Source organism: Euwallacea similis, chromosome 13, assembly GCF_039881205.1.
Source record: "Euwallacea similis isolate ESF13 chromosome 13, ESF131.1, whole genome shotgun sequence".
Lineage (NCBI taxonomy): Eukaryota > Metazoa > Arthropoda > Insecta > Coleoptera > Curculionidae > Euwallacea > Euwallacea similis.
In genome coordinates this window covers 3,077,449-3,101,528 of record NC_089621.1, presented here as the reverse complement: position 1 = coordinate 3,101,528, position 24,080 = coordinate 3,077,449, and the positions used below count along the sequence as shown (strand labels likewise).

Sequence of the window (24,080 nt, the reverse complement as noted above, 5' to 3'; positions counted from 1 at the left end):
TCATTAATAAATGGATTGCCCACACGACACAGTCATTTAAATTTCGGTAAAAAATGATTCAATAAGCATTTCAATTTATGTTCACTTGACACTAGATCAGGGATACTCCCAGATCTATAAATATCGGGAGCAGACTGTGGGGATTAGAGTAAATTTGTGTAATAGGTAAGCCAACTCTAACATTAAAAATATAGGTAGAATCCTAGAAATTCAGCGTGAATGTATTCATTAAAAAGGGGGGAGGAATCAGGTTGATTGATGACCTGGTTTATTTAATTACTGAAGTACTGGAACTTAAGAGGACTTCTTTGGGGCTTATAAAAGAAGTCGTTTACGAAATTTTCACCTGCTTGGAACCTGCTGGTCAAGTTATCCCGGAAGGCTGGAGTCTAATTAATTACTAGACGTCATCGCATAATTATTAACTACTATCAGATAGAACAAGGTTGAATCTCTTAATGAGTAAAAAAAATCTGCATTCCTTTCCCATTATTTTTACTTAAATATGTATGATCTGTCTAGCAATAGTTTTTACATAAGCAGGTGATAGGAAAAACAAACTACCAGCATTTCTTAATACATCTTTTTCTATCCTTTATTTCGATTTATTTTGGCACAAGAAAGAACAATGATCTATTTGCTATAGTTCAGTTTCAGAATTTCATAATATACTTTTGCTAGTCTTAATTAATTAATAATCCTTATTAATCTGAGAAAACTACAGATAATTGGATAATTTTGGGACACCTTTTAATATGGCTGCCTCTTTACTACTTATTGGCGAGAAAGGGGAACAATCTATAAAGCAGTTTTAATAAATTCGAGAGATCAAAGCAAAAACTTTATAGATTGCCCGTGGGCCTTTTCCTGCAAATCCCTTTACGATCACTATAGCCCTAATGCGGGTATAATAGTATTAATAACCAGGAAATACTTCATTTTGGATGTCGTCTAAATATAGCATACAGCACTAGCAAAACTCATAACAACCTTTCGGAGAACTTTCTATATTAATAAATACAACACTAAATTTTACAGCATACCTCGCTAATATTATGTCAGGTATATCACAATAATAATTAATACCGGTCGTCTCAGAACTGGTGTATACAAAAAATTGCTTGTTACATATTTGAGACATCCGGTATATCTAGCGTTCGCAACGATACTCAGCCTCTTGTGCTAAATATTAAGACCTCAATACTTAACTGTAACCAAGGGAATTCGTATTTACAATATTTGTTTGTAATATATAAAGTGATTGTATAATATGGTTTATATTTTAAAGCTATGACACGTTTCGGTTTGTTCGTAATAATAATTTTGGCACTTCACAAAACATAAAATTCAACGTGGCAAGAGAGCCTTTTAAGAAGCTTTGCGGATAGAGAATGTGGCCCCCAAGTCGAAAATACCTGATAAGATAAATTTGGAATATTTTGGGAGCTGCTGCAGCAAATACTGGAAAGAAATAAGCGATGGGGAGAAATAAATAAACGTCACATGAAAGGTGTTATAAAAAAATAATTCATAAAAATGGGTTCACATTTGACTATCGAACGAATCAGAAATTTTTGAGAGAGCAGAATTTCGTCAAAAACTCGAAGGAGAGCAATTAACTTTCTGGACACTGGAATTTTGCCGGCAGACCTCCAAGCTCGTTTATTGCTGTCTCTTTTGGTGTACATGTTTAAAAGAGAGACATAAAATATCAATGAAACTGATGTATGCCTGATTGCCATGATTTTCTGTGAACTAATTCCATCTACAAGGTGGCTAAAACGTGGACATATTCTGGGACTACGATTGTGGCGCGTATGACTATACAGATTCGAAATAAATAAGAATGATGTGCGCTTATGTGTACTGGCTTTAAAATATGATTAGGTACTAAAAACGTATAATAAAAACATCTAACAATGTACATTGCACTTTTGCTACTGACCCCATGCTATCCGGGCAGAGTTTGCTCGACGAATAGAGCTTGGGATTTCTATTAAATAAAATACTGCTTTTTACACAAAGTTATATAATTGACCAACAACAAAGGGCGAAATACCTAAGCCTAGTAAGCAGTAATAAAAATAATTTTTAAAAATTTACAAAAATGTTATGTATAACATAGTACTCGTCAATAATAAAAACAAATAATAAATAATCGAGGGGAAATAAGACCTATTCGCTAGGCGTATTATGTACATAACAAGTACAGCTACAACACCAATAAGGGGGCTATGTACAATCGAGTCTTTTGGCTTAGTCACATTCCTTTATAACTCAAACAATCGACCTAACAGAATTTAGGCTTTAAAACCAGCTTGGGAAAAGCATTTCCCCATTGTGCCAGGCTCATTCGTCCTCGTGCCTAGGACTGGCCGAATCGTACGCGTTACGGTCCTGGGAAAAGTTTAGGGCGTCCGGCGAAGGACTGTCTTGGGGGTAGAAAAAGCCTCGGTCCTGGGAACTGGGTCCTGCGCCGTTCATCATCAGGGGCGGCGTGAGGGAGGGCCTGCCCGACGATGAGGCTGCAGGCGAGGTCAGTTCTGAGGAGGATATGCTAAAATTCATATCAGTACCGTCGCGACACCACAGTTGCCTCATTTCTTGCCTGCGTTGCCTCATCAGCATCTTGTATTCGGAGATGCGCATCTTCTTGCCATCCACAATGCAGGTGCGCTTCGGGCGAGGTCTATACCTGATTCGTTTGGAAAGCAACAATTTAGTTGAAAAGACCCTTGTGATTAGCATTAGTCGAGGACGGCAAAGTTCCAAAGAGCTTCTTACCTATAATCAGGGTGCTTCTCCATATGCAGCTTAGAGAGCCTGGATTGCTCCTCATAATACGGTTGTTTTTCGGAATTTGACATGGCTTTCCATCGAGCTCCGAGAATCTTCGAGATATTGGAGTTGTGCATATCAGGACAGGCCTTCAGGATTTTCCTCCTTTCATCTTTGGCCCACACCATGAACGCATTCATCGGTCGTTTTATGTGCGGTTTGTTCTCGTTTTCGCGTTTCGACGCCTGCTGACGAATGATCTTCGCTTTGTCCGAGTTCTCGTTAAAATTCGGATCTGGAGCGCCCCATACTGAAATTTAATAAATTCGTTTTTACATTTTTGTCTTCAACAATAATTGTCATGTTTGCAAAGCATTCGTTTTTGATCCTGCCTTTATCAAGAATAATACTCTATAAATCGAGCGCAGAATTGACTGAATGCCAAATGCTACATCGTAAAAACTTCCTCACTCAGTTTTATTGCCGGTAATTATTTAACCGGGGAAATTACAGCCGTAACCTGAAGGTTAAAAGTAGTTAGCCGAGGTTCATTTACTGTGACACTAATCGTGATCGGTGGTGAATTTAGAGGTCAGTGGGCCTGTACATGCGCCACTGACATTCATAAATTGATCTAACACTCTTAGCGGCATACGTCCTTAAAACTTACATTGACAAGCAGTAATGAAATCAGTCTCCTCTTTAATCGCATCCGCCTCCTTGGACCTCCCGCCCAGGACGGGCGGTGACGGCATTCCATACATGTGCAACGGGAAATGGGGCTGTTTCTCCACATTCGACCTGATGTCGTTACCCTTGTTCCTGTTATCTACAGCAGGAGGCACCGGAAACGTGGGCGGTAGCCCTGCATACGGCAAAAACGCCCTGTTGGGCATCATTAGGTTGGGCGGCAGAAGCCGGGGCACTGTCGCCGCCACTGGCTGGTCATTTATACTTTGGTGTTGGCTCGTGGGGGTGGTCGCTTGTGAATTCTCCGCCACTGGTGCATTGAGAGACTTGGGTTTGGAAAGGTTAAGGGGGGCATCTGGATCTGCGGGAGGAGGAAGCGGCGGAGGGGTGAGGTGCTGTTGGGGGCTGCGTCTCTCGCTGTGGTTCAACGAGGAGGGGTGGATTTGCTGCTGTTGTTGTTGCTGCTGTTGCTGCTGCTGCTGGTGGATTTGGGCCAGGTGGGCGGTTGTGGCTGCTGAGATCCAGTTGGGGACTTGGGGTGGTAGCATCTACAGGAGGAACAAGAGCTTTACGGTAAAAATCGCAGTAGAGATGAAGGTTTGAAAAGTTTTCTAACGTAATGTCAATAAATTATCATGCCATTTTTCTTGTATGGCTGGTTGCCTGTTTCAGCCCTTGCAGCAGCTATATTTTAGAGGCGGCGGTAGTTTGCTATGAAATTTTACCTTCCATACGCTCTCCCAACTACGAGACTTTGTGCTTTATTTTTTAATTTTTCCCTAAAGTCTTGCAGTTCTCACGACATCATCAAGCGGAACATGATAAAGTTTAACAAACTAAATACCTAGTATGGAAATTTTCATTCACCATCACATCAAGAATCTTGAACAATTCGAGCAACTTATTCTACCTCAGACTTTAAGAAATGTAAGGATTACTTACATGATTTGAAAGAGGACTTTTGGCAACAGTTGGTGCACTAGGACTATGTAATCCCCGAGAAAGGTGTTCCAGAAAAGGCAGGAACATCAATCCTTGTCCAACAGCCCCGCTTCCCCCGTACTGGGCAGTTATCTGACTCTGCAGATCCTGCAGCTTCTGTTGCTGGTGTAACAGATGCTGTTCCTGCTGTCTTCTTTGGAGTTCCAGCTGCTGTTGCTTGTGCACGTCGTTTTGTAGGGGCGGGGGTGGTGTACTGGCCGACTGAAAACGAATTTTGTCCCATGGTTAATAATGCATCCAATTAACCCGTTATGGTGACAATAATAACAACTATCACGGGCAATTTATTGGACGTAATGATCCGAATTTATTAGTTGTCTCTGCTGTTTTGAACTTTGATTGTTATTACCTATAAATTATGGAGCTTTTAAAATATATCGTGACAATTATATTTGATCTTTCCTTTGGGTGCAATTATATTTGTGTTTATGTACCTGCATGCACGGTTGTTTTTGTGTAATTGGCAGCTATTATTTTTTCGAAAAGTAGCGCAATAACATTTATACAAAGTAAAGGAAAAACGGAACCCCCTTTATAGATTACCGTTGCGCAAACTGAGAATTTCCTACTCCAAACATCTGCACCGAAATAGCGCTGGGGAAGACCGAATCTGAACCGGATATCATTTATAGAATAGAAAGACAGTACACAATTTGGCAAGATCTCCAAGTTCTGTGTAAAACGAGCAATCCAAAGAGAAGAGACATTCTGGCCTCGGTCATTATTACTACATGATATATCGCTTCCTGTGCTCAGCTAATTACTCGCCCCGCGAAGAACAAGAATGGCCAGTGTTAAATCTGCACCAGGAGGTCGATCATCTCGACAGCGACTACTTTTTCTCTAGCTGCACGCTCTTTGAAACTTAGTTGAATAGTTACAAGTGCGCTTTATTAACTGAGACGTTTTCCGCCAGTGGCGTCCAGACCTCATGAATTGAAAGAGCCATTTTGACACAAGCCCCAGATGGCTGATGGGCTCGAGTATCCGGTCAACGTTGCATAAGAATCGGCTTAATAACAATGAAATTGTTGTAGTCTATTTTAGGCTGCAAGTCATTATTTGCGGTCAATAGTGAGTTAACAAGCGGCAAACGTCGTGGGTACGGCTCTAAAGACGTTTATTTGCCATAAAAGTAATGGCGGACGTAAAACTCAGGCATGCTTTTGTAATTTTCGGAAACGCTCCTAAGTGCCGGGGAATTTAACACTCGTTCCAGTTTACGAACATGGCTACTGATTCACCTTTAGCCAACAATATGGCCGATGAATTATAGCCGCTATTCTCCTTCCAGATGCAGGGAAGGTCCGAATTATATATAGCTCCTGTAAAGATGCTGGAAGTGCATTGAAGGTGCAGTGAATGGAAGATAAAATTGGACCAGTGCCGACGTATATTTAGGAGCCGTGGGCGAGTTGGCAACCTGCGAATAATTTCAGAAAAAAAGAAATATGAAGAAGAAGACTATAACAGATGAACAATTCTTAAGCGTTTCTCGTGCTGAAACACCGCTCCTATTTATAAATTGTTAAGATGGTTAAGGTTTGTTCAATTAGGAGGAGGTGCATAGGCGGAGGCACATAGGCGGAGGATAAACGTTGATGCCTTTCGATTTCTCAATTCCGAGCAGGATCGCAAACGGCAGCAATAAATTAAGCATATCAATTCTGTTAAGAAATAGGTGAAGTTTCAACTGTACTTTAAAAAGCCTGGCCGAGCCCGAACGTAAAAGCGAAAAACTTCCAATTTGTAACTGCTTTTTGACTTCGCAATGCAGTCAGAAACGCCATGGATTTCACTGATCGTGAACTCTGAGGTTTGTAGAGCAAAACAATTTTTAAATTTAAAATCAAAGGTTCACGAAATGTTACCGAGAGCGCGGAATACCCATCACATAAGCGTTTTTGCAAAACTCGCCTGCTGATTGGTCCAATTTCTCTGTGTCATGGCACCTATTGAAATTAGTAAGTTCGCTCGGATTTTCAAATCTTTGTTGTGAGTAAAAGGTCCTAAAATTTAGTTGGATTTAAGTAAACTGAAAGGATGGGCCATGCACGACAGTAAATTTCTAGCTATTTTCTACATCTTAGCCATTTTCGAGTAAATTTTGGAACCGTTAAAAATCCCATTTCAAATGACGAAATCTGTTCCGCAATTCGACAGAAACCAGACGAGTACTGGACAGGTTCTCAACTATAAATTGGACTAAATTAGTCGTCTAACTTCAAAGATTTTTTTCTTTTTAATGAGGAAATACGTTCCCAAATTACGTAAGGCAAAAGTCGTACGATACAGCATCATATTGCCATCTATAATTATCGCCTGTAAATTTTAAATGTTAAAAAGAATTGTAAAAGAGTGTGACACGCTAATGATCTACTACGTGTCACATGGAATTATAACGATTTATGAAACCCCATAGGCGTACTGGGTGTACTAGTCGAAAGGGTCACATTCTGGTTGAAAACTAAGTTATTTCAAAATTTTTAAAGCGAATTTTATGGTAAAAAATTTGCATGCCGTGTCACTTCTATTGTGCTGAAACACGCATCTCACGGTGGAATAGCAACCAAGGACGTACTTAGCACGACAGCTTCCTATAGTAAGATTCTATTAGGTAGGTCTTTAACTCGAATTCGATTCTCACTTTGATGGGGTCTGTCTCTCTCAAGGTTTTTGGCAGCTTTTGGGAATGCTTTCCCTAAACGAACCCCGATTACAAGCACGAATTAGCCGAGCGGTTCAGGGTCAAAACTGTTAAGTGGTGACCACTACAAGGCCTTGACTTGCAGCTTCAATTCACACCCCTCGAGTCACTCGACAAAAAGCCACTTATAAACAAAAATCTACACTCCCAAATGCCAGAATCTCAAAAGGCGAAGAAAGAACACATTTTCTGAAATTCTGTAAGCACATCAAAAGTGTTAACGTCCGCTGTCAAACATGTGGCTTTTCGAGGGATAGACGCTGAAAGGCCTCTTTCCTTTTTTCGTGCGGTCGCCTTTATCCGCACAAGAGCATTCATGGCTCACAAAAGGATTTTCCCATAAATCCTCCACTATCAGTTTTAAGAATACAATGCGCAGCGTCTTTAATTACCCCTTTTGATGTACGGGCACATAACCGCGATATGCAACAATCAAATATTTACTTTATTTGCTGATGTGTTCATCCCTTTGATGTTAAGTAGCTTCCCCTGGTTAGGGCCTAAAATAACATAATACCGGGCAGAGGGTCGAGAGCCTTCGGAACAGGGTTGACAATAAATTTGGGGCGTGTGCACAATGAAGATTGTATCTATGTTTACAAGGAGCTTTTGTCAGTTTGTATTTGTTTGAATAAGCCCCGGAGTTGTTTCGATAGCGAGGGTGATCGGGAAGAGGCAAATAAAAGCCCACTTTCAGCTTCATTAGGCCAATGAGCGAGCTTTTAATTACTCGTACTTTTCAACTTCGTTTCTCAATCCATAAACCTGTCACGTCAAAGATGCCTTCAATTGAGTGAGAAGCGTAAACGAACAAAGAAGTCAGTTTCGAATGGCTTCCTTCTTAAGTAAGAATCGTAAATATCCCAATTTCGAAAACAAAAACGAGGCTTTTGTATACACACGTGAGTCACATAAAATTCTGGCAGACTTCGAGTGTTAAGAGACGAGCACCAGCGGACTTCTTTAATGAATTGGGAAACACGTCAAAAATAAAGCGAATGCTCAATAGAGTGCGGAAAGATCAAAGAGGGAGTAAACGTTGATTTTAGGCGATTTTCCTCCTCGGGGGCAGAAACAATAACTGGCGGATAATCATTCGGATGTTTCCTCGAATCGTCACGAGAAAAGCATTTTACAATTATCGTTCGTTTACAACGAAGTTAAACAATCGTAATTCTTTCCGAATAGGCAATCAGCTTTTATTGCCGCGAGTAAATATTTGAAAATTCCTCCTGCTGGAAGGGAGGAAATATCGATGACCAATGAGCGTCTGGTTCAAACAAATATAAACAATATCAAAAATAATACCTCAAAGGCCGCCAATAAAATCGGAATAATATAAATAAGACCCGTTATTACAATAATACCGACACATGAATGGAAACAGGAGCGGAAATAATAAAAACGTCAACTATAAAACTGGATCAGAATAAATCCTGGCATCACTAAATTTATTAGACAACACGGAAATAACACACACAAAGAAGGCAACAATTGGCGAAACGGTCTGGAAAATATTAAACCCGAAGCTTTCCAGATTAGCTTCCAGGTGAGCCCCGAAAACGATATTATAAATAACGCGGTCGCATATTACAATACCTACAAAGGAAGCTCCAGATTTATCACACTGGAAACGTGCTCAAGGAGCGATCCAAAATACACCACATGTGAGCTCCAGATGTGGTGATTTGTCGAAACAATGCCGGACTATTTTACATTGTTTTGCGAATAAGTTAATGGCCCTAAGAAATGGCTTTTCCGTCGTTACCTCTCCGGCAATTAACAAGTCAGGCTAATTTGGAAATAATGCCACCGAAGCTCGTAAATTGTTTACTGGGTCGAGTGCAGAAGTGGAATGTAAATGTTTTTGTAATAAATGTCCAGCAGAGAATGAGTTTGCTGGAGAATCTGGATTTGGAACGTTTCCGAGAGAGAAGTATGGGAGTGAGTTGAGTGCAAGCGCGGTGTCCAGCGATTTCCTTTAGAAGCCCGTGCAGAAGTTTTTGAGGACTCAGAAGACCTCCACTGGAAGAATTGGGCAATAGATAGAGAGCTTTTCTTGGCACCTTCAGTGAGAGGATGGCCGCGATGGATCATACCTGCCATCAGAACCTCGATCCAGACGGTTAGAGTCGATCCAGGGTGTTTCAAGAAAAGGCTCCTTTTGAGCGTAAGGAAAAGCAGTGAAACTAAAACTTTTAGCAAATGCATCAATACCAACTCACTTTTTAAAACCTGCACATTTCTAAATTGTTTTTTGGTTTCTTTCTCTGCTGGCCACCTAGTTCTCCCGATGCAGGACTCAACGAACTTTACAATTTGGAGGATTATTAAAAAGAAATTAGTTGGTATCGCTGTCTTGAACGTCAAAGGTCACTTTGGGATGGATCTAGTTTTCGATCAGACCGAGAGCTTTTTCCATTGAAAATATCGATGAAATCAATGTTATTCGTAAAATTGCGGAAATCCCAAACGATTTGGCAATGCGGTTTGCGACGCATTAAAACCGTCAAAAACGGCGGCTCTTTTGCCCTTTAAATCGATTTTGCGCCTCTCACCGTTTCGAAGATAGCACGGTGGACGCACTTAAAAACGAAGCTCCCCATCGACGATGGGTCTATCCCAGTTCTTTCCGGACGGAAGGTGGTTGCGACGAGCGACTGAAACCCGCAGGATCATGAGCTGCAGAAAGACCCGGTCAGCTACGTGTAATCACTCGCCACGGTTATTCCAGAGAAGAAGAGGATAACGCACGAATAAATGCAGTTCTAAATGCAGCAGAGCAGTCGCATTGAAAATAACAGCCAGTGACAAGTAGAATAAGCCTCATGCGTCCGGACGACTCCTGAGGGATTTGTCACGTCATCACGACACAATAATACCCAGGGAACATAATGCCGTGACCTGAAATAACCCCCACAGATCAAGGATTAGTTTGCGGGGATGCTGCCTTTTAGGAAATGCTTAACTATAGACAATCATCTCGATAATGCTTTCGCATCAGGCACCATACACCTGTGGGGCGCATTTCAGGAAAAGAGACACATCCCACAAATCCGACACATAATCGGCTTATGATGTGCGCGCATCAGTGAGCTTTGTCACGCAACTTATGGCGTTCCTAATTGAGTGTGCTCAAACAATGGGGGTGGGCGCCCCCGACAGTTGTTTTAACGCCCTCCGTGCGCCCTTCTCGCCGTCCGCCGAACCGTGACCGGTTCAAAGAGGTTTTAGCGTAATACCCCCGTGATTTTAATTCGCATTATTTCAGTCGCTTTCTGCATGCCGTGTATCGGAATATCTGATTATTTTTGTTAAAGACGACGGCGGAGGTACGAAAGGACGTTAGCGCATCGGGGGTGGAGGAGGGGGAGGAGGAGGGGGCGAGTGGCCACCTGAAAGGGGTCACTCGGTAATTAAGGCCCTCTTTTTCGAATGCGTGCGCGTGTGTGCGCTCATATCACAATCGCAACCGCAGATCAAAAGCTGCGGTTTATTAGAAGCCACTCGAACGCTGTCCGTTATCATTGCACCGTAACGACGGTCGTTTGTTTCGCTGAGGGGAGGGGGTCGTGTTCTGTGACACGTGTCACGGTCTCCACGCCGACTTCGATTTACCAATTATGATGTTCAATTGCTTTGCGGGGTTATACGGCGTGAGGAAATCGAACAAAATATCTTCGAGTCCCCGGAGAATGTCTGTCGTCCTGAGACAAAGATTAGCAATTCTTTGTGGGGAAATGTGATTATAATTCAAAATTACATTGCTTTGATCAAATTTCCTTTAATCTCGACGAATGTGACGCGTTATTTATGATGGGGGGGCTCCGAGGCGCAATTCAATGCTCATTGTGCGAAAATGGGAAGAAAAGCGCATTCGTTTCGGAAAGTAGATAAGCGATAGATTGATTAAAACGCGAACGACACAACGAACCCATAAAGCAGCCGCGTTCGGCGAAATCGTGTGGCGTTTTGGCACTAAAGATTCATCCCGAAAGAGTCGGGGCTATTGAATTTCAGAAAAGAATCAGTCCGAGATCAAACGGATGAGAAGAACGACTCAACCGATTTATGTAACACGCGAGCTCTGTTGTTTCTCGCGGACCGTACGTCAGTCAAGAAACCGCACTAAATCAGTCCGAAGAAGCAATAACGGCAGATCTTCGTTTCCCAGTTAATAAATCGAAGAAAGGTTTATTTGAGCAGCTCTAATGTGTTTCGTTTGTTGTGATCGTAAATTATTAAGGCCGTAAGCTTTGTATATTATCTCAGTGTGCGCAAGTGGCAGATCTAGGGTCCAGGGGTTGAAGAAGCGGTCCAACTGTTTGTTTTCATTAATATACAGCGTGTTCTAGAAACACTGCTACAAATTAGTGCAGTGCGCTAAGGGTGAGGATGAGGGAGGAAGGAAGGCAGGGGGAGACAGAGAGGGAGGAAGGGAAAAAGAGAGAGAAAGAGAGAGGAAGGAATGGAGGAAGGAAGGAAGAGAGAGAGGGAGGAATGGAGGAAGGAAGGAAGAGAGAGAGAGGGAGGAATGGAGGAAGGAAGGAAGAGAGAGAGAGGGAGGAATGGAGGAAGGAAGGAAGAAAGAGAGAGAGGGGAAGGAAGAGAGGGTAGAGAGGGGGGGGAGGTGCCTTAAATTGTTTAATTTGTCGGCTGGACATTGCCGTCAGGGGGGTTATAAAAAACCGATTCAACTTCGCGATCAGAACCGATGACCTCCAGTATTTTTTCCCAATTCTAATATTCCGAACCCTGCAACATCAAAAAGTGCTCTGCAAAAAGCCCGCAACTCTCAACCGTTTTCGAGAAAACTTTTGAAAAATGATTTTCTGGGTTCTTTCTGCCTTTTCGGCTTCTAATGCGTCAACGAGTTCAAAAATTTTCGGAATTTTCTGCACACTGCTAGTGTTCTCGAGATACCTAACCAATCAGCAAACTTTGCAGAAAAGTTCGTCATTTTGGGTTACTGAAATATCTCCCAGAAGTTTCTCGAATTGCCAAGTTTCTCGCCTTGGAGGTCCGTAATGTACATCCAAAAGTTTTCTAGTTTTCTGTACTCTGTTGGTGAACTGTGAAATCGTGAAAACTAGTTCAAGTCAGTTTGAATTCCTAAACTTTTTGTGCTTTGGTGGTTTCCGAGATCTCTAATTAACTGGAGTGTTCTCTAATTTTCTATTCTAATCAAATTTAAGTTTGTTGTGGTTTCTTGAGCATCACGGGAAATTTGCACAAAATTTCTTGAATTTGCTATGCTTTGATCCTTTTTCCGAGACATCTGCTAATTGCCAAACCTTAAAAACACGCTTAAGTCAACTTAGATTCCCAGAATATTCGAAAAAACTATCAACCCAATTTTCTAAACTTGTTTTAGCTATTTTTAAGACTCCTACGAATTAACGACCAGGAACTCTCAAATCACCTATAAACTCCGGAATAGTATTCGTTATCAAAAAGAGAGGGAGCTAATATTAAACCTACTTGAGGCTCATAAGATGGCACTGCCATTTAACTCCGCCTACATCCGTTCACGTTAACAGTATTTGTGTTAATAGTTCTTGCAAGAACAAGCACCGCATAGAACATTTCCAAGCAGAATGTCGCTTTATCACACGTCAAACAAAATAATTAAATTTCCTCTAAAAACCTGATTTAAACACAGCAAAGCGGTAAAAACAATTTGAATTATGCGCTTATCATTAACACCGAGCTTTTTGTTCATCCGGCCGGCGCGGCTTTGTACACAAGAAACAGCCATAATGAGATTCGTGCGGGGGTTAATAATGGATAATCCGAGCACCCTTAAACGGGAAGTTAATTACCCTGAACTGTGGTTGGCTCATGGCTCATAAATCATATTTCATATTCAGGGGGGCGACGAACACAATACGTTCTCGCTCTATTCACCGCGTCTTCACGCCTCGCTCCGCCACCAACCACTGTGCGTTGTTTGCTTTATATTGATTCCGATACAAAGCGGAATTAATTACCCGTTCCCGCCTTTGATGCTAATATGCGGTGTGCTTTTTTTGGACACCCTATAGAATTCGCCGCCATGGCGAGATAGTGCGTTTCAAGCGTTCGAAGGGACCAGAAAATGCTTCGGTGAAAAAATGAAAAATGATTTGTGGTTTTTCTGTAGTTACCCAACCTCAAAATTGATTAAATGTTTCGCCAAATTGTCAAGAAATTCGGAAGATACGCACATATCTAGTGGTACGTCTTTGGACTACCTTTATTTCGTTTTGTCGCCCCCCTTGTAGACTCAGAACGTAAAAAGCCAAATGGATTAATGTTCTTTTAAGTAAATTTAATAACTTATTGATTGCCTGAGTATGGGCCAAAAACATACTGGACCGGCTCTTGAAACGTCCAGTTAACTAGAGGCATCTCAGAAACGAGCAGAGAAAATTCGTCGGTTTTTTCCAAACTTCCAATAAAGCTGGTTTTCGACATTTTATGCGTTGAGATCTCGACAATGTACACAATTTAAAAACATCCAGCTAAATAATAAAAAAACGCGTATAATTGGAACCGTTCGGAGATTTAAGTGGCTTCATTATTACTACAAATTATTAGTACAATTTCATTAATGATTAATTAGCAATTTTCGCATAATTTATATTATTATTTTTATGTCATTACCAATGAAAATTATATTATTACACGCACCGAAAATCGTCCTAAAATTGATTACACGTCAAAACCGAAAAAACTACAACTGACACTGGACGATCAAATGGGCTTAGGACGGAATTCAGAAAGTACACTCGAGCGTGTGCAGAAATTCAACGTAAATTTGACGTTTTCTTGTCACTGAGTTCGCGCGACAGTTGTGAAACAGTTCAATCGAGGGGACTGCGCGCGTGCGCTCACGTTCATGTGTGATGTTCTGAGTTACTATGAGGAATCGGCCTCGGTCAACTGGAACAAAGCGAAAAGAGAATTCCCCTCAAACCTTCCAATGCGGTATAGACTAAATAAAAGAACTTATCAATTGAAATTGCCTGACGGATGGCGATGGTGTTTATTGTTTCAAAACGAAAACAGTAACAAAGGGAAGTACTTTTCTTTAGCTCGAGTTTCGGGCTAATCAAAATATTTATGTAAATTTATTTACGTTAACTGACAACTTTACTAAATTACACTATTATGTACCGGCGAAACTATACGTTTTAACGTTATCGACTCAACGGGGACCACCCAATTTTAATGTCGATTTTATGGACAAATAACGAGGCTCCTTTTTTCCTCGGGTCTTTGGTACCTTCTCTAATTAAAATAATTGTTTCGTGGGCTTTTAGAGAGCAACCGCAGAGATAGGCGATAAATAAAGAAAAGCGAAATCGTTCGGTTTCAATGACGCTCGAGGAATGACAAGAAATGACCATGTTTGCCGACGTAATATAAAACGACCGAGAATAATAATATAGAAATAGAAAACGCACGCTGCACTTGTCGGATCATTTAAATACTGAATGTTTAAATTAAATAATATGGCCGGGCAACGACTGCTGAGAATGGAGAAACCAGTTTCGATCCTGCCTCACTTCTTTAAGTATTAACTGCATTATTTTATACGACACTTATTCACTCACGGACAGAACAACTCACTTATCCGGCCGCCTTTCCTCTTCAGGCCCATGGGGGACCGTGCAAAGGCCTCCCGCGTCCCGAGCCCTTTCAGGGGACACCCTGAAGAAATATGCGAAGGAGGTTTAAATTACGAATCATTGAGATGTCTCGGATAAACAACGGAATAACGTCATTGATTGGCACGGCACGCGGAATTCCTGCATCTAAAATAGAACCAAAATACTTTAAATATATTCCTATGCATATCACATTTGAAGGGTAAGAAAATAGGAGTGGCGCATTTGCGGACGTTCAAGCGAAGATGTCCTGCGTGTGGATCTCGTAAACAGTGAGAGAAGCTCGCCTAATGGTGACTGACGCGTGTAGTGTTTGGGCCCGTCCAAGGTCTCAAAACACCCGAATTATCGTTTTTACGTCCATGATTCCCATTGAGTGTAAACTGGAAAGTCAATAATTTACGGTAAAAATAGAAAAATCTCCGACACAAAAAGACTATGGCCGAAAACCATATTGCCACTAGGCGGGTTTATTTTTGTTTCCACAGGTACTTAAACACCACAAAGCTTTCAGATATTGTGTTAATAACGGTGTAGTCATAAAATGTTGAAACAGTTTATTATAGGTGAGTAGGAATATTTATCGAACGCCAAACATAAAATTCGGATTGACGCTAACCACAAGGTTCCCATCACTCGCTGTTCGGACGATAAAAACGCCTCATCCAGACTTCTCTATCCGGTCCAATTCCATTTTACAGCGGATCAAATCGTTATTAACACTACGCGGATTTACATCTACCAGAGCTTAATTTCTTGTCGTTTACATGGGACGTCTTAAACCGGTCAGAAATGGGAGTGTGGGAAATTTTACGACGATGGGCAATCCGCACTTGACCAGCTATAGAATGGTTAATTATGTCGCATTAACGTTAAGTGAATGCCAGGCCCATCGGGATTTATCGAGCTGAGTTTCCTCTCTTCATGCCTCCGAATCGGGTACTTCAATTATATGAAATTATAATGAAGAAAATTGGAAAAAGAGCTGAGGAATTGAGATGGCGCAGTCAGCCGCATTGGCCCATGAAATGGCTTGGGGTGAAAAGCAGAAAAACTTAAATATCAATGATTTTTTTTCGTGGAAATGTACTCGAGAAACGGGATTCTTCACGAAAACAACGAATTCACAGTGATTCACATCGAATTGGCTTGGGCGGACTGGTAACAGCCCTCCACTGCCACTTGAGCTATTGGGGTTCGATTGTGGCCCACTCAATCTAAAGCGCCTTACTGGTAGTCCCTTCCAGTACCATGAACTTCCTCGAAAACCTGACCACTCCTCCAAATGATGCCCTGATTAAGCCTTCTGGCTCAATTACTGCTCTGTTGAGATGCGCAAGCGCAGAATTTGCCCTATTGCTTCGATCTTTCAGAAAAGCCCATTCTATGCAAGAGGGTCAAGAGCTTACTTGTAAAGTTTAAGACCGTCTTGGAGTCCAAATCGGTAGATCCAAGGTGTTTTGCTCGCATTTTTGAAACCAAGGCCTATGTACAATGTCTTATGTGGTGCTCACATGTAATATACATGTCCATGGGGAAAGTAATGCTTTCCGCACCGTATTGGCCGTGTGGGTGTTCCACGTTGGTGATTTATCAAAGAGTAAGTCCGAGATTTGAGAACACTTGAAAATGGAGTTTGAATCCTCTAAGAAGGGCGGGCCCAAATCCTCCTTTTGGTGAACGTAACGACAATCGCTTCCCTGATTGTCAGATTAATTCGGGTTAGTTCAGGTTCTAAGGCTCCCCTTGAAGAAATGATTTTCAGCAGATTCCAGGGAAAACCTGAAATGCTTTTCGTGGGTAAGGTATCCTGAACGAGTCTTGCCATGACGTACCTTGCTTAGAAGACCTAAGGCGGAGGAGGCTTCTTTGAATCAATCCTACACTACTCAGCCAACAGAAGACCAGGCTGGGTATCTTACGAAGATTGTCGACAATAAAAAAGGTTCTAAAGGTCCAAGGTAGATCTTCAAATAATGCAAAGAGCTATGGAAAAACACAGAAAGACAGAGCGGCAAGCCGAGAGGAGTTGATGGAACGACGGCAGGAAAGGTCGAATCGCAATGATTGATGGAGGCAGGAATTCATCAGAGAGATAGAAGCCTCGTGAAGGGGAGGAGGCTAGATATCTCCTTGCTCAGGCAACGACGGGGCCTTCGGAACGTACCCGGGAGACGTTTTTCTTGTAATTTTTAAACGATCGCACACAAGACAACATTTTTTTAACAAAAGTTGTGTGGAAAGATAGTGTCAGTTTAAATTTGTCAGAATTTGGGTACGTTCCCGGGAAAATATCATTGATGACGTCACAGAAATGAACATCTTCAGGTCGAAATGGAGGTCACCCAGCCCCATTGAAGACCCACAGTTTGAATTTTTCCTATTACTTTCCACTTCCATAAAATAGGTGTAGGGGCGTCGAGTTTGAGACGCCCTGAGCATGTTTTTAATTTCAGAGCACTTTCCGAACGGGCGGGAAAACGCCCGTCTCTTTTCTAACCTGAACCACCTCGCATCTATTACCGTTCGCACCCACGGTAGTCACTTTATTTGGAACACCCCGTAGAGCGGTCCTCGAGATTTCACAAGGAAACGATTGATAAACGTTCCGAGCACGCCGCATCTTCCTGAATCACCTCAAGCACCATCAGAATTGCCATATTGGCGCGCATTTGGCAATAATAGTAATAATTGTAATGAAAAGGGAAAGAGACCTAAATATGGTATTAATTACGAGTTACATAATAATAATGGGGAGACACAAAAAGCTCGCAGCAGTTGAATTGAAACGATGGTAATTAGTTGTTATTGTACAGCGGCAACACAAACATGTCATAATGGCCGAATGCCGACCATACAGGCGCTTTTGTGTGCAAATATAATATGCGTGCACAATTTTGATTTGACGTTCAATACGGCCTGTTTGTTCTGTTCGCTTTGTTGTTGCATTTTACGTGATTGCCATCGGCCTTTTAGTTCTTGTTTCGGTGCTTGTTTGTTTGGATACACGAGCCATCGAATATGACTAGTTTACGCAACGGACGGAAAAAAAGATCCGGCCAAGTCAAAATTCCCCCGGGGACGGTAAACCGATCTGGGCAAATGCCTTAGTTCAGATTTACATTGTAAAATGGAAATTTAATTTATTGCAGCCTTTAACCGTACAAGTATTAAATGCAACAGTACCGCTCGCGAAGACGAGTCGTAAAACCAATGTAAAAGTACCGGCCGGGATGGAGCGCAGAACATTTTACAAGAAGTTTTACAACGTATGATACGTTATACAACGACAACAAATAATGCTCGGATTGGCCGATGCACCGGCCTGTGGCAGTACCGACAAAAATCGTAAAATTCCTAAATTGCAACTATAAAGCTGACGCGTCATGGCTCCGATCTGATACAATGACGCGACGAATTCCTGACACAAAAATTAGTCTTAAAAACACAGAGATTCAGTTACCCGATAGCCACATAATTGCTGTATTAGTTGCGAGATAATCTCCGATACAGGTGCCATTTCCGGCAACTGCATGAGGGCAGGATTTATCGTACCAGACAGTAGCCACTTCACGACTTTTAATATGCCTCCTATGGTCATATGCCTATTAAATAGTTTGATTTACAGATGTTTCATTCATATATGGTGGCTTTGTAACGCGATCATGTATAGTTGAAAAATTATAGTGCGATAAACAACTGAGTATGCATTTGTCGGGCGCACCGCTCTAGGAGAGCATCTTTTTTGCGGGCTGCTCCCTCAGAGGCACTCGAAAAGAGGAGGTATTCAATTTAGCTAATTACCAGTCGTATTTGCTCAAGCAGTAGCCAAAGGAGGACGACAAAAGGGATGTATGCAAATTTAATTTCGATGGAATCACGGCTGTGCTGCCAAAGAAAGAGCAAACAAAAAGTCGACGCTCCCGACAATCGTCTACAGTGCTGCATATTTTAGATTGGGGTTCCTGATCAGCATTTTAGCCAGGCTTGCTAAATAAAACCCATCCCTGTTCTCTCCACCGCGTCTGCTATCTAAAAGAGCAATAATAACCGTTAAATTATTACAACCGCTAATAGATAAGGATTATTCAAATCCATCCGCGATATGTATATGCGCGCGGTATTAATTAAGTGCTGAATTCCTGCTAAATGATAAAACAAGAAGTAGCAGCAGCACCTGCACCGGCGACAACCCGGCCACACCTTAATATATTTATTGCCGATTTGAGAAAATCTCAAGTTACAGTCTTATCAAAAAACAGTGTTATTGAACACGACCGCTAGAGTAAATTACGTTTTTATCTCCATACGTGTATACGCATTCCGAATTTGCATAAATGTTGCCAATGTAAGGTCGCACTGGTGAGGTTGTAGGCTGATCTGATAATGCAGTTTTTCCTCGGTACCTAGTCCGGTCTAGTCGCTGAACCAGGACTTTTGCTCGTAGGCCTATATAGGGTGTAACATATCGACATGAAGATATTTCGTGGGGCCACAGTACTCTGCAAAACAACCCATGGTCAAAAACGCACCATCTTCAATATACCGGCGGGTGGCAAAGTTTCACATTTTTGCTCAGTCTCAGTTCAATTTTGTACATCTATTTTCATTAAGACCCTCTACAACCAAATGTCAAAAACCTCAGGAGCCACATACAGGGCGTTACATTTTTTCAGGTCATAGTGTATGCTTTATATTTTTTTGTAACACCCTGTATGAATTCTGATACCAACTCCCTCTCCAATTCTGCAGCTTCTTGGTCTTTTGCGGTATTTTCGCATCTTTCCCCGCTTCCCTACGATTTGCAAAAATATTTAACGTCGCAAATTAAGAATGTACGAGAAAAGATAAAAAAATAATCATCCGGCTCAATTATCAACTATCTGAAGTAATTCGTAACACTTAATTAAATTTCTTAAAATAAAAACAAATCTAAACGAAAATAAAATTATAGAAACTGTTGAAAATTGGCATACCGAAAATGGTGCGTTTTTGACCATGGGCCTATTAGCATTTTTTATTATTTTGCAGAGTGCTATCGCCCCTTGAAATACCTCCATGATGTATAGAGTGTAACATAACACTCTATACATAGACGACCAAAGGTCCCGCATAAATTCGTTAAAAATTGAAGGAGATATTTTTCATGCAAATGCTGGAACACATCAAATATTGTTTTTAGTTGTGCATTTTTGACGTAAAAGGCATGTATACAGATTTACCTATGAGGTAGTTAAATGTGATTTTTCATATTTTTCTTATGAAACCTCACGAATATTATGAAGTTACCGAATTCTTTGAGAAACTCTGAGCATATTTCATGTAACGTACCCATGTCTAAATTCAATAGTTATTGAAATATTTGGAGTGGCCTGCTAGATCGCCTAACCTTACCCTTATGGACTTTTTTTTATGGGGTTATCTAAAATATAGGGTGGTTTTAAACGAGCCTAACAATATAGAAGACTTAAAAAATAAAATTACTCAAAACGCTCAACAAATATCTCCTTAAATCTTAAGAAAAGTCCTTGAAGAATTTGAATTGTGACTTGCCCACTGTCAGGAAATCAATGGGGCACAGTTCGAACATATAATACATTAGATTATAGTAGTTTATATTGTTATCTTTTTAAGTATTAATAGTTCTATAGTTATTGCAACCTTTTTTTTCTATAATTGTTGAATTTAGACATGGATATGTTACATGAAATATGTACAGAATTTCTCAAGGAATTTAAAAACGTCATAAGATACATGAGGTTCAATATGAAAAAAATTAAGTATACTTATCTATCTATGTACACATATTTGTTAGGTCAAAAAAGGCACAACTAAAAACAATATTTCAGGTGTTCCAGCATTTGCATGAAAAAATTTCTTTCAATTTTTTACGAATTTACACGGGACTTTTGATGCTCTATGTATATAATATCAAAGATATGGCAGAAAAATAAAAAAATTGAAATAATTAAAATAAGACAAACAAATCTTTAGAGCAATTGCCTTTTTTGTGGCTTTATCAGGTCATGAACCACAATTTCAAGCAATACCATTAAAATGGTTTCATATAAAGCGCTTTGCCTTAGAACCGCACAACCGCGTACTTTTAGAAAAATTCGTCAAAACTCAGTACTGTCAGTATTTCGAACTTTTAATGGAAATTAATCCACGCGAGACTAGGCTGAGGTTTGTGTGTTCTCCACCTCGGTCTCGTATTTGCAATTAATTCTCGGTCTCGATCTTGCATATTGAGACTGAGACTCACATATTTTTCACTCTCGATCATGAACCCGATCCGAGATTAGTCATAGTTTTAATCATGATAATATGCCCTTTAATTTTAGCCAATTTGATAACGAAAGCTCTCATCACTTATTGGCAGCTTGGTTGGAAATACAGAAAAAATGATTTATTATAGGTACGTTAACAAGTGCGGAAAGGAATATTTTTCCATCTTATCTTCATTGTGAGCGAACACGTGCAGGCAGGTAGAGAACGAAGAAGTTCCAAATTTGTGGGGCCCGTTTGTTGTGAAGTTACTTTATCGTCCTAGTGCGGTAATGAACTATTTCCCATGCCAAAACAAAATTGCAAAGCGCAGTTTACTGCATTTGAGTGGGAAATATGCAAATCAAGGGACAATTACCACTTGGACCAGAGTTAGTCATATGTCCATTGCTTTTGGGTGAATTCCTTACTTTCAATTTGATCAAATGCACTTCGCAATGATGTCTCATTTTTCTATATTGTGAATACTTGTTTATTCTCTTATTAATCTCTTTCTAAGCATAGTGACTAAAATTATAGGCCACAATAACCTAAAATGCGTTTTCATCTGGCTATAAGCAGCAAAATGAAAACTTTGGACCCTTTTTGCTATATCCATCTAAGATAAAATTTGTTTTCAAATTATTATCTTTAGTGACAACAACCGAGATTACTGAGCACAGGAACGGGCTTGGTGTCTATCGGTCTTCGAAACCAAAGCCCAGACGAAATTAGGATCTTGGACTCTGCCTTGATGTAAGGATTGGGGTCTCTTCTTCGAAGTAGCTTAATTAAAAAAATGGGATTCTTCCTACATGATTCACCTAGAAAATATGATTTGCCTCTTCGTGCACGTCTCACCGACCTCGGAAATGTATACAGAGTGATACAAAGTGGTTCATTTACAATGGGAAACCCGAAAGCTGGAGATCCTATGCGCCACATGGTGACCGTTGGCGCAAACAGACCTCGCCCGAAAGGTGGTAGCATGGGAAATATACAGCGTGCTGAAACTTTATGACACTTTATGATGAATATAGTCAATTGGAGCTAGATCGGGGGAAGCAGGGGGTCTGCTCGGTGTTCAAGACCGTCGGTTTGAATGCCGCAAATCCTCTGGCCATCATATTGTGTGGCTGCAGAACAATGTAAAACAGCCCATTAATTCCCGGCCTTTGTAGCTAGAGTCAATCTGAGATTCAAGTTGCCACAGGAAATGCTCGAGAAATTGTTGCATTAAAATGAATGCAACTTGAAGCCTAAATCAAGCATTCATCTCGAGTGAACATCGGAGTACGATACGCGTATCCCCGTTAACGTTGAAAAATGCTTAATTATTTCTACGATTAATATGCACGATGAGAATGAAGCACCCGCTGAGCTTTCGATACCAGTCTGTAATGCCTAGGTTTATCGGCTCATTTATTATTTTAATAGCAGACTTTACTTGGGTAAAGTGCGTGTACGACTCCGGCAAATGCCGTATTTTAATTTCAGCCTTAACCCGATCGGAATGTGAACATACACTTTCTTGAACTGGATGCTGTAAAATAGGAACGGTGGGCTCTTAAATCGCGTGCCCCACGAGACGCCACTGCACCACAAAATCGTCCTCAAAATAACGCGAAATTCAAATTCAAATTCATCTCGCTTGGCGTTCACATTTGGGGGATTATGTCTCTTACAATGACATGTAATATTCCATTCTGCTTTGTGGCAGTTATCCCGTCTGCTCGTGTTTGTTTCTAGATTCCCACTTTGATTACGTCTGTGTACGCTGAATCCCGAATGCCAAAACACAAACATCCCTTTCTCTTTGCGCGAAATTCATAATCAGAATTTCTGAGTTTGCTTTATAATAATATGTATATTATGTAGCTCGGGTTGAATAGACAAAGAGATGCGCCCTAAACGTGGTAGTGTATGTTTGAATTGCTGCTGATTATTGAAATGGAAGCTGAGAGGGCGGGCTTTAATGACGATGAGGAGGAGGGGGCGAAAGTATCAAAGCTCTGAGCTCTCTGTTGAAGAAATCAAAAGCTCTTTCATTAGACACACAAAAAATTTGGCACAAAGGCCCCCGAGAGCCGGCATAAAACAACGTCGATTCTAATATTCAAACCGTGCAGGAGCGGGATGGGGGTATGCAGGATGTCGGATTGGCTGTAACTCTTAAACAAATAACGCCACATCAGAAAGCAGGACTTTGATTTCCATTACTTAATTACACAGAAACGGGATAAATCGACAGAGGGCATCAGCGTCGCGCTCCTTTGATGGAATCCGGGCCCAGGAAGTCTCGCAAATCGGAGAGGGAACAAGCTAATGATAATACGTTTACGTACAATTATTTCTTGTGCAAATTAAATAGTCGAGCTCAAAGAGAGAGAGAGACGCTCATAAGACGCGGCCCTGGCTAGACGAGTCCCGTCTGCTCACTTGCCGTAATTATTGTTTGTAAACATGTCCCTTCATTAACAGAAACCATTAAAAATATTAAGTGTACAAAGTTATGTGTCCACCGGGGACATTCGTTATTCCCCAAGAGCAAAAAACCATTCTTCAGGAGATTTATCGCTCGACGTTCTGGAATGGCTTTGAATATAAACAATATTTACTCTTTTTGGAGATGGAACACACGCGCGAAGAGGCACTACGCATTCTTTAAATACGTCGGAGATCTCAATGAACATAAATATCAGAAGATACACATCGCGGAGGGTAATGTGTCTCATTTGAAAAATTAACTTTGGCCGTTAATTTTTTAATTTCAAACGTACTGGGTGTCGGTTACAAAGGTGGTTTGAATTTTAAGTCACCAATTTCGACGGTCGGGGCTTTCGTCACTTATCACAAAATTCGCTCGAGGAGCGATGGGACTCTCTGGTGCGGAGCCTTTTTGGGTTGACAGCGATCCATCAAGTATATTGACTTTATACAGGGTGTAACACATCACCGCTCTGCAAGATGATTTAAAAAATGCT

At 41.0% G+C, this 24,080-nt stretch overlaps 1 protein-coding gene across 4 annotated transcripts in view; it reads right to left on the bottom strand.

Moving 5' to 3' along the window:
- Positions 1–569: 569 nt before the first annotated feature.
- Positions 570–24,080, bottom strand: part of Sox102F (transcription factor Sox102F) — a 95,722-nt gene continuing 72,211 nt past the window's right edge. For 3 of the 4 annotated variants that reach the window (XM_066396309.1, XM_066396308.1, XM_066396310.1), the window contains 4 exons: positions 4,411–4,671; positions 3,449–4,016; positions 2,785–3,088; positions 570–2,695 (listed from right to left, as the gene is read on the bottom strand). In XM_066396309.1, the coding sequence (XP_066252406.1) occupies positions 2,350–2,695; positions 2,785–3,088; positions 3,449–4,016; positions 4,411–4,671 (1,479 nt within the window). In that variant the 3' untranslated portion in view covers positions 570–2,349. The remainder of the gene's footprint in view (positions 2,696–2,784; positions 3,089–3,448; positions 4,017–4,410; positions 4,672–24,080) is intronic. The other variant, XM_066396311.1, reaches the window with a different exon arrangement.